Source organism: Abramis brama, assembly GCF_963993115.1.
Source record: "Abramis brama genome assembly, chromosome: 7".
Classification (NCBI taxonomy): domain Eukaryota; kingdom Metazoa; phylum Chordata; class Actinopteri; order Cypriniformes; family Leuciscidae; genus Abramis; species Abramis brama.
Window position 1 is genome coordinate 5,843,193 of NC_139969.1, and position 11,761 is coordinate 5,854,953.

Here is an 11,761-nt window from a genome sequence, read left to right on the forward strand (position 1 = left end):
ATTTAATATAATATTTAATTTGAATATAATATATAACCTAAATATAAAAATAACCTAAACATATGGCATTAATGTATGATTATAATATGATGTAGAGAAGTTGGGATGCAGTAAATTTGGTGGTGTATTAGCTACATTGATTTCATGTTAGATAATAGTTTGTCGTACATAAGTTATAATTAAAAAAAATTAAAGTTATAAAATTATTTTTTAAAAATTGGAATGGGACAGCAAAATAGCGATACGTGAGTCAGAACTTTTCAATGAATTGGCTGATCCTGTTCATAAAACCTGTTTGAATGATTCAATCAACTAATTTGCTTCGACTCGCTCGTTTGGCAAAGAATAGTCTTTCTAAGGGGTGCAAAAGGATCTCAGAAGTAGAGAAATGGGTTGAATGCACTATCCGCTATGAATGTCCAGGTATGTAGGCCTATGGCACGTTGTTTAGTCGACGTCATGGCGCAGCATGTATATGTTTGGGCGGTTCATTATTACCTTGTACAGGTGTGTGTGAGCTGAGTGTGTGTGATGGAGCCTGGATCTGAAGCTGCGTCCGCGGGCGTGCAAGTGCGCGATGAGCTCTCCGAGAAGTGTCAGAAGTTATTTCTGGAGTTTTTGGAAGAGTGAGTGCCGTTGGTTGCAGTACTTTTGAGCCAAATAAGCTTAACTTGTAAAACGTGTGATTGATCAGATTTCAGGATAAAACTGGCGACGCTTTGTATCTGTCCGACGCGCAAGAGTTGATCAGGCCGGAGAGAAACACACTGACCGTGAGCTTCAGTAACATCGAGCACTACAACCAGCAGCTCGCCACCACCATTCAAGAGGAATATTACAGGTGAACAGATACAACAGCTGGCTTCTTAAGAGTAATATATTTAAATAGGCCAGTACTTAAGAGTCTATGATTGGATGGATCATTATTGCAGTGAGTGATTCAACAGTTCTTCTAACCTTTGATGGAGTGTGTAGCTTTTCATTTCTTAAACAACCAGGAAGACACATCATGGCCATATTCCAGGATGACAATATCAAGATTCATCAGGATCAAACTGTGAAAGAATGGTTGTGAGGAGCTTGAAGAATCATTTCCACACATTAATTGATGTACCTCTGAGTCCAGCTCTTAAATTCATTGAAAGTCTTTGGGATGTGCTGGAGGAGACTTTACAGAGTGCTGGACTCTTGCATTGACAAAACAAGATCTGGACCAAAAATGTATGCACCTCTTGATGGTAATAAATGTTGTGATTATTATTTCCATCAAAAGATGCATCAATATTTTGTTAAGATCTTGTGTACATTCATTTGAAAGTTTGCTTGTTATTTGCGCTTAGTATTCAAATTTATTTATTATCCCCAAAACACTTAATATGCAAATTCACATTCATTAAAAAAGGCCTATGCAAAACTTTCATGCAAAAAAAAGCTATTAAACTATTTCAACAACTATGCAAAAAAGTAATGTGTACCCTTTTACAGTGATGTCAGATATTGCCATCTATAAGGAGCCTAGAACTTGATAAAATTATGGTAGTACAATGCTACGTTTTGAGTGTTTTATGCGCAAAGGTTTTTATTAAACAAACTGCCATATCCATTCTTAATTTCATATTTGGAAATCCTTCGTTTGGCTGGGAATACAAATGTTTGCCCATGTTCATTTAAATCAAATGTATAGAAACATTTCAGTATTATTGGAAAATTATCATTCTGTGATTTAATAAGTCATCGGTTTGCTGCAGTCATATTAAGCTCATATTATCTGTCCGAATGTTTTTTTTCAGGGTTTACCCGTTTCTCTGCAGAGCAGTTCGCCACTTTGCCAGAGATCATGGAAATATTCCACCATCCAAAGAGTTTTATGTGGCTTTCTCAGACTTTCCATCTAAGCAGAAGTAAGTATTTATTGTCTAAAACTTTTTGTAGGATTTGACCTTTAAATAAAGCCCTCCTACCACTGTAAAGAGCTCATATATCAAGCTTATAGTTCCATATATTTCTTTAATTTGCACCCTCTTTTTGACCCTTAAGATGTATCTGTCTGAAGATGTCTGTGTGTAAATTGCCTGACCTCTTTGCTCTGTGCTTCCCAGGATCCGCGAGATGTCCACCGCCCGCATCGGCACTCTGTTACGCTTCAGCGGTCAGGTGGTGCGAACCCACCCCGTGCATCCAGAGCTGGTCAGCGGCACCTTTCTGTGTCTGGACTGTCAGTCTGTCATCAAAGATGTGGAGCAGCAGTTCAAATACACACAGCCGACCATCTGCAAGAACCCTGTGTGTGCCAACCGCCAGCGCTTCATGCTCGACACCAACAAGTCACGCTTTGTTGACTTTCAGAAAGTAAGACTATACAGTTTTGACTTCTTTTCCCTACAGTTTGCAATTGCAGCAGCTACCAAGCTTTCATTAAACTCCCCCCAAAAAACATGGAATCTTTTGACTAATTATAAAGCTTAAGTAGCCAATTTCTTTGAATGAGATATTGCTCTTAAAGCATAACCAGCAGGATGCCATGTTTCATAAGTCTCCTAATTTTACATTTTGCTTAAGTGATGTTGCTGAGGTTTTTTCTTTTACAGGGCACAAAGCATATTTAAAATGTACATGCATGCATGAAGTGTCAAACGTATATCCTAGTGAAATGACTTCTCGAACAAGGAAAAAATGTAGGGTGACTTATTTTGTCCATGATGAATTATTGGAAGGTTGTGGTTTTCTATTGGTGGATCTGATGTGAGTGACAGTTTGTCCCACCCTCACGCAGTAAATGCGTCATCAGACAAGAGAAGATATGTTGCTGCAAGGGGAAGGGAAGTTGTTTTGATTAAAAATTAGGGGAAACATGATATAAACAAAAAGTGCACAGATAAATCATTTATAATAAATACTCCGGTTCCATTAAAAAAAAACAAGTGTCCATTTTGATTTCATGTTGACTAATTAGTTTAAATATTCTGTTAATCAACTTTTAGAAAATCTAACATTTTCCGACCACCGAGTTGCTGATCACAAAAATGTTAAGTCGATATCACTTCATGCAAGTTTAAATTGCTATATACACATTTGTGCATGTGAAAATTCGAAATAATTGTATTAAACGGTGTTAAAGTTCAGTTTAGTTTGACCATATTTTCACGTCCTCATTAGCCTTTTCACCTGTAATTTTATGTGTAATTCCTGTAAATATTGAATGGTACGTTATTATCTTCACTGATTATTTGTGGTGGGCCGGTGTGAGTTGTATGGGTAGCTGATCCTGAACCTGCTTGACTCAGGTGCGGATCCAGGAGACGCAGGCAGAGCTGCCGAGAGGCTCTATTCCCCGCAGTGTGGAGGTGATCCTGAGGGCCGAGGCCGTGGAAACGGCACAAGCAGGAGATCGCTGTGACTTCACCGGCACTCTGATAGTTGTGCCTGATGTGTCCGCCATGGCACTCGCTGGTTCTCTTCTATTATTCCCTTAATACAATAGAGGCTTTATAAGAGTAAAATCTAAAATTGATGGATCAGTCTTTACTGTATGAAGAAGAAAAGGGAAGCCATTTGCCCACATATGCATTATGATATCATTCAGTCATTTTGGAATATTTCTTCTCATCTTTCTAGGCACGCGGGCAGAAACCAGCAGCAGGGTGACGGGGAAGGAGGGCTTTGAGGCTGATGGGCTTCAGGGGCTCAAGGCTTTGGGTGTCAGAGAACTCTCCTACAGACTGGCCTTCCTGGCTAACTATGTGGCCCCAACTAACCCACGGGTAAGAGCTGTTTATCACAACACAAATTGTAGCAGATATGCATTGCTTTGTATACGCCGATGAGCCAAAACATTATGACCACCTGCCTAATTTGATGCTGCCAGACCAGCGCTCCTCTACAAGAACCCTGAAGGTTGGCAGCAGATTCTTCAAGTCCTGTGGCACATGTCAAATGGCTGGACCATTCATAAGGGTTTCCCAGCAGAACATTGCCCAGAGCATCACACTGGACTGTGTGTGGTGACGCATTCCATAACCATCATCAAAGTTTTGTGTGACTTGTGCCACAGTAGACCTTCTGTTGGCTCGGTCCAGACGGGCATTCGTTGCCTTTGTGCATCGATGAGCTTTGGGCGCCCGACACCCTGTCACCAGTTTGTTCCTCCTCAGACCACTGTTGGTAAATTCTCACCACTGCTGACTGGGAACAGGCCATAAGCAATGCCATAACAATTTGGCCCTTGTCAGAATTCCTCCAATCTTTATTCCTGCCCATTTCTCCTGCGTCCAACACCGTGATTACAAGAACTAATTGTTTGCTTACTTTCAAATCTACCCAGACCTTAATATGTGGCCTTGTTAGGAAATAATCAGTGATAAATTCCAAGTTAAGTTTAAATACAAAAAATATTTTTTTCCTTTCAAAATCAAGGGCATCTAGTGAATTAAGAAAAATTAAATCAAGAAAAATATTAGAAATTCCATTTACAGAAACAGTGACGTTTAATTAGCCTGACGTGTTTCAGTGTCTATTTTGTTGCACACAACATGGATAAGCTACAACAGGTAAAGATGACAGAAGTAGCAATATGTTCAATTTGGCACAAATATCAAAAGGCGGCTTGTTGCTGCAGAAGAACTTTTCTTGAACTGGTATAATTTTTCTCCTGATAATACGACACCCAATTATCCAAAATGATGTGCTCGGACTTTTTCATTTTTTTAGTTTTCAGCTAAAAGAAAACTACACATTTATTCTTATATATGTTACTTTGGCATCCCTATTAATGTTTTTTTTTTTTAACCTTCACACTACTGTATATCACTTGACAGTTTTGTGATATATATATATATATATATATATATATATATATATATATATATATATATATATATATATATATATATATATATATATATATATATATATAGATATATATAGATATATATAGATATAGATTTCCTGTTTGTTATTGCAATGTTTTTAGTTTGGAGGGAAGGAGCTTCGTCAGGAGGATCAGACAGCTGAGAGCGTGAAGAACCAGATGACTGTGCAGGAATGGGAGAAAGTGTTTGAGATGAGCCAAGACAAGAATCTCTATCACAACCTCTGCACGAGTCTCTTCCCCACCATTCACGGTGCTTGCCCGTCATTTCTCAATGATCAGTGTTGTTCATTGGTTCTAGGATATTGTATTCACCTTTTTTTGCAACACAGAAGGTATTTTCTGTGAATGAGTGAGACTTCTGATTCATTAGCCACTATAGGTAAAGAATAAGAATTAAGAATAAGTGCAATAAATGGTAAAACTAGTTGCACTACAAACCAATGTGTTTGATTAGGATATAAATTAAAATATGATATAACAGACTGTTTTTGTACAGCTAAAATAACAAAGTGGATGATGGTTACAAATGGCCATGCCTACACTTATGTTAAAAATGAGGTGAATAGGAAAGATATTAAGAGTTTGAGGCACTTAGTATCAAGTAAACAAGACTTCCTTGATCACTTCCACAAGTCTTTCTGTTTTGAACTGCCATCTGCTAGACAGCTTGCTTAATAATAATCAGTTTTGGTTTTTCAGGTAATGATGAAATTAAACGTGGGATTCTGCTGATGTTGTTTGGTGGTGTTGCAAAGACGACCATGGAGGGGACGTCTTTACGTGGCGACATCAACGTGTGTATAGTTGGAGACCCGAGTACATCTAAGAGCCAGTTCCTCAAGTAAATATTACGTGTGAAATTCTTTTTCTGACCATTTAAACCTAAAATGCAGCTCATTGGAGTGTCTAATGGCTGGATGGGGATGTATTTGTGGTTTTTCTCTCAGGCATGTGGAGGATTTTGCCCCCAGAGCGGTGTACACCAGTGGTAAAGCCAGCAGTGCCGCGGGTCTGACTGCCGCTGTGGTCAAAGACGAGGAGTCGCACGAGTTTGTCATTGAAGCGGGAGCCCTCATGTTGGCTGATAATGTATATTTCCTTTGAACTTTTCCAGAAGTATTCCTGTAAATCTGTCAGTATGTGGCTTTCGTATTAGCTTTCTTGTTCCAGTGTTGACATATTTTTGTCGGCCAATCCAGAAGTTAGCATCACCCTGGTTCACTCGACAGAAACCCAATGGGATTTTTCCATTGTCTTTTGGATTATTGCTGAATATAAGCTCTGTGACCAACAAAAGCTTTAGGATTCTTACATGTTTTGTTCATCATGACAATCCTCACAAATTTAGCCTACATTCAATCACCAGAAGTAAAAAGCTAAACGTAGGCTATAAATAAACACTAGTCACATGACTTCAACGCCACCACCATTAAGCTTCTTTCATAAACTCTTTCAGTCTTAATTTAAAAAACATGTTCCCTGAAAGTTTGAGTTACAATAGTTTGCAAGAGTGTAGTTATAAACGCTGTTAAAGCGACTAGTGAGTAGATGAGTTTATCTGTTCAAATGATGACATTTAATGTTCCCAACAACCTCTGTAGTCGCATTTTGCCACTTGTTAACAACCTTCTTTTTCAAGACAAGTAAATCTTTCACAAGAGTGCGTTACTGATGTACAGTAGTCAACATTTGAAGTGGATCAAAACCTTTCATCAAAGTTAAACATGAATTTTGAACAATACCCGTTCTTGTCTTAGGACAACTTTGAACTTTTTTTGATCCACTTCAAATGTTCACTACTGTATTTTATGTCATAGAATAAAATGTGAAAATATCTTGAGCTTGTTCACCACAGACCTTATTTCAGGCATTTAACCGAAAACCCATTGGCTTCTGGATGATTGAACCTGAAGTTATAAAATGCTGACTCGTTTCTAGTTTTTGCCTTCAGAAATGCATCATCCCTGCAGCACTCTATAGCAATCATCTGACAACCTCCCAGAAAGAACTTGCAATCATATTTGTCTTATGTAATACTATTTCATTTCTTGTTCATAGGGGGTTTGTTGTATCGATGAATTTGATAAGATGGACCTTAAGGACCAGGTGGCCATCCATGAAGCCATGGAGCAGCAGACCATCTCCATCACAAAGGCGGGCGTTAAGGTGTGTGTCCCTCTGTCGGGAATGTCTTTTGTTTAAAAGCATTGTCTGTTTAATCCGTAATCCACCATATCTAACCATTTCTGTGTGTTCAAGGCCACTCTGAATGCTCGCACCTCCATCCTGGCTGCTGCCAACCCCATAGACGGCAGATATAACCGTGCCAAGTCTCTGAAACAGAATGTCAACATGTCTGCACCCATCATGTCCAGATTTGATCTTTTCTTCATACTGGTGGATGAATGCAATGAGGTCAGACCAGATATCATTACTTCTATTAGATGTACACTACGGTTCACACACACACTGACCCCAAACTTTTGAACAGTAGTGTGTATATACTCAATATTGTTCTCAACAGAAGTATAAATCACAATATTGCCATTTACATTATAGATGTCTTTACTCTTTTGATCAACTTAATGCATCCTTGTGGAATAAAAGTATTAATTAAATGCATTAATTTGATCAAAAGAGACTTTTATAATGTTGCAAAATAATTTTTCAAATTAATGCTGTTCCTTAACTTTCTATTCATCAAAGCATCCTGAAAAAACTGTCATGGTTTTGACAAAAATATGAAGCAGCACAAGTTTCAACATTGATAATAATAACTGTTTCTTGCGCAGCAAATCATCATATTAGAATGATTTCTGAAGGATCATGTGACACTGAAGACTGGAGTAATGATGCTGAAAATTCAGCTTTGCATCACTGGAATTTTAAAATGTTTAAAGTTATTTTAAATTGTTTCTCTATATTGTTATATTTATTTTAGATCAAATTAATGCAGCTTTGTTGAGTATAGGAGACTTCTTTCAAAAACATTTTTAGCAATCTTATTGGCCCCAAACTTTTGAACAGAAGTGTACATGTGTAAAGTACTTAAAACATGACACATGCTGTATTTTATTTGTATTTTTTCTACCAGGTTACAGACTACGCCATCGCCCGTCGGATTGTAGATCTTCATGCCAGGAACATTGAGTCAGTAGAAAGAGTTTACAGTACTGATGAAATCCAGAGATACATACTGTTCGCCCGCCAGTTTCAACCAAAGGAAAGACAATATTCGTTATTCAAGTTGCCATTCACTGAAATCTAGTCCTTTGTTGTAGATCTCAAATTATTGAGACAATCTGAAGAAAGTCTTACAGGTTTGGAATTAATTGGAATTACAAGTAAGAAGATAAATTCACCTCATAACTCTGCATCTGTAGATAACATCAGAGGCTCAGGAATTCGTGGTGGACCAGTACAAGCGTCTGCGGCAGCGGGATGGAGGAGGAACCACCAAATCAGCCTGGCGGATCACTGTGAGGCAGCTGGAGAGCATGCTGCGTCTCTCTGAGGCCATGACCAGACTCTACTGCTCAGACGAGGTCTGTCAGGTTTTAGACCGTATCATAGTGCTGAGACTGCTCCCATTAGAGTTACAAATGATTTTAATTATCCAATCGTGGTTGCATCTCTCTATTAGTGTTACTGGACCTGAGCACTGCATTTTGATTCTTTTGAATAGGCTTGAAATTTACGTTGACATTAGTTAAATCGCACTGGCATGGTTCAAATCGTACTTATCTGACCGTCATCAGTTAGTAGCAGTAAGCAAAGAGGTATTGTATCAATCAGTAAGGAGTACCACAAGGCTCAGTACTAGGACCTTTGCTTTTCGCCCTGTATATTACATTTACATTTATGCATTTGGCAGACGCTTTTATCCAAAGTGACTTGCATTGCATTTCAAGGTACACATTTACATTCTTATCAGTTCTTGCTTTCCCTCGGAATCGAACCCATGACCTTGGCGTTGCAAGCGCCAACGCTCTACTCTTTGAGCTACAGAAAAGTTTTCAATCTAATTCAATATAAAATATTGGATGACTTCTAATTTCCTCCTAATAAATTGTGAAGAAAAAAAAAGTTCTTATTTATTTGACCAAAAACCTCCACACGTAGTAACCTAGAATACTCTCTAACACTTGATAGCTATTCTGTCAAGCTTTCGTCGTCAGTTAGAAACCTGGTTGTGCTCTTTGATCGCAATCTTTCTTTAAAAGCCACATTTCTAGCATTTTTAAAAACCGTGGATGATGAGATCACGCTTTTCTCCAAAGCTGCTTTATAGATGAAATTAATTCATTCCATAATTAATGAAATTTACACCGTTATTGAACTGAACTGAATCAACACTAAACACTTTACAGCAGAATTGAATTTTGTTTGCATCATTGAATTTATTTTCCTGTTTATCACTGTAAAGTAGCTCTGAAACAATCTGTATTTTTATAAAGTGCTATATAAATAAATGTGAGGACTTGTCAATGCTCTTCCCATAATCTGCTTCTACATACACCGATGTGCATCAGACACAGCTTAGGTAGAGTTTGAAATGTGTCCTTTTCCTTTGGAAAGGTCCAGCCCAAACATGTGAAAGAAGCGTTTAGACTCCTGAACAAGTCCATCATTCGTGTTGACTCGCCCGACATCAATTTTGACCAGGAGCAGGATGACAATGTGAATGGTGAGATGGATCTTTTATACTGTTCAATTGCTTTTGTGAAATAGGCTTGTCAAATATCTCAATATAATGAATCTGTACCTTAACAGTAAAAAATAAGCTGTTTGTTTGCAAATGCCACTTGCTGTTTAAAGTGTCTAAATACTTTTTGTTACTCTTATTTTGTTACAAATGTATCACTTCCAATACCATTTACCAATCATTACCAGTCATTTCATTATTTCCAGAAATGAATCAGTAAAATCAAACATCAGAGGTCATGCGGTGTAGAAGGAACTTCTAAAAGGAAATGACTGATTTCAGTTGTACTTCCACAGATCAGAATGACCTGTTTGGTAAAGAGACAGAAGGTCAAAATGGAGGCGAAGTGAACGGTCATCCAGTGGAGGCCATGGATACTGATGAGCCGGAAAAGCAGGAGAAGCCGGCGGGAACCAAACCTGCTATCAGAATGTCATTTGCAGAGTACAAGAGAGTCTCCAACCTGCTGGTGCTGCACATGCAAAAGATGGAACAATGCAAGTCCCGGTTTTTCCATTACAATAATATCTCAGACAGTGTTTGTTTCATTTGTTTTTTTTGTTTGTTTTTCATCTCTGAAACTTTTGCTTTTTATTCTCCCATTGAGGTTTTATGTGCAGCAGTCAGTGATTATTAAACTATTTCTTTAATGTCATTACTTTTCATATATTATTATACATTTAACAGGCTAGCGGTGTCATTCTTTGTTATGTAAACTATGCATTACTGTGCAATAATTAAAAAGTGACCGAACAACCAACTTTCTCATTTAGAACTAATTTTGGTTTAATTTTGATCTCAAAGCATTCCAGGAAACCAGATTGTGAAGATGTATAGAAAGTTATAAAGAGCATAAACTGAAGGATGAAATAAGCAAGTCTAGTCTGTTATATATCTGAATGTGTCATGTGTTTTTAGTGGATGAGGAGTCCTCTCTGAAGAAAAGTGAACTCATTAACTGGTACCTGAAGGAAATGGAGAGTGAAATTGATTCAGAAGCTGAACTCGTCGCTAAGAAGAACCTCATTGAAAGAGTGCTGTACAGACTCATCCATTATGTTAGTATGCATTATCACTCTTTATGACTGTTTTATTCGTCTTCAGCTTGACAAGGCATTGTTTAGTTGAACTGAAGCAGTGTAAAGTGCCTCTCTTTCTTCTTAAGGATCATATCATCATAGAGCTGACTAAAACAGGGCTGAAAAAGGTCAGTGAGGATGGAGAAGAGCCTGTCATGGAGGAGGATCCGTTTTTGGTGGTGAATCCCAACTATATACTGGAAGACTAGTCAAGCTGGCTTTACCAACCTTGATCATTTTTAGTGCTTCTATAATCTCAAATAATTACTAATGCAATATTTGATTAAGTGAATCAGAAAAATAAATGGATATATATTTGCATTTATGTGCCATTTGTTTATTGAACACTAGGTGGCGGGATATCTTCAGTGGATCTCAGTGTCTTTTTTGACATTACACAAAATGCAAAAGTAATCCAACAATAGTCAGAGGTATCAAGACATCAAACAAATGGAAAATTACAGAAAGCTTTAAAGTTAGCCTTTTTTCGCACATCAAAAGACAAATGTACAATATTTTGGGAGGGAAGAGAAAATTAATCATTGAATGTTTCACTCTTACCTAAATGTGACAAGTGCTGAAGCATATTCATTGTAGTAAAACATGCAGTGTTTAATTTGAGTTGAAATCTCATTTATCATTTCTGAGGTTTTATCTCATTTAAAGGAATAATCTAGCATATTCTTTGGTGATCTGTAAACCCTTTGGAAAGGTTGTTAGTCCTGCAAAAACAAAGCTTAAGGTTTGTTCTGACATGCTAAGTGGAACTTATCAATTTTACTTGTTTATATTATTTATATAGAAACGATTTAACATCATGGAGATAGGGAATATCTTGAAAAACTCAACTAAAATGAAGTTAATTTGCTAACCTATTTTTTCGGTTCACTGACAGATATTTTATTGGTTCTCTTTATTAAAATCATTCAAATAATATTACATCTAAATTCAAGAATGCAGAATGCAGAATCCTTAAATGTGCACTCAGACACTCAAACGTACTTAATACTTTCCATGCATTTTAAAATTATATTATAAAGTTATACATAAACGATGCACACACACGACACGAGGGTCGTAGCCTAAATAATTTTTAGTTGTATACAT

The 11,761-nt window shown here is 37.4% G+C and overlaps 1 protein-coding gene across 1 annotated transcript; it reads left to right on the forward strand.

The window, feature by feature from the left end:
- Positions 1 to 531: 531 nt before the first annotated feature.
- mcm6l (MCM6 minichromosome maintenance deficient 6, like) lies at positions 532 to 11,005 on the forward strand (the record flags this gene model as incomplete). Its single annotated transcript, XM_084120250.1, has 17 exons — positions 532 to 626; positions 695 to 841; positions 1,791 to 1,901; positions 2,100 to 2,349; positions 3,285 to 3,450; positions 3,616 to 3,761; positions 4,970 to 5,120; positions 5,570 to 5,711; positions 5,818 to 5,959; positions 6,929 to 7,036; positions 7,130 to 7,285; positions 7,965 to 8,093; positions 8,254 to 8,415; positions 9,449 to 9,557; positions 9,872 to 10,111; positions 10,494 to 10,633; positions 10,741 to 11,005. The coding sequence occupies 17 exons, from the start codon at positions 532 to 534 to the stop codon at positions 10,861 to 10,863; spliced, it is 2,517 nt and encodes an 838-aa protein (XP_083976376.1). The 3' UTR covers positions 10,864 to 11,005.
- Positions 11,006 to 11,761: the final 756 nt, after the last annotated feature.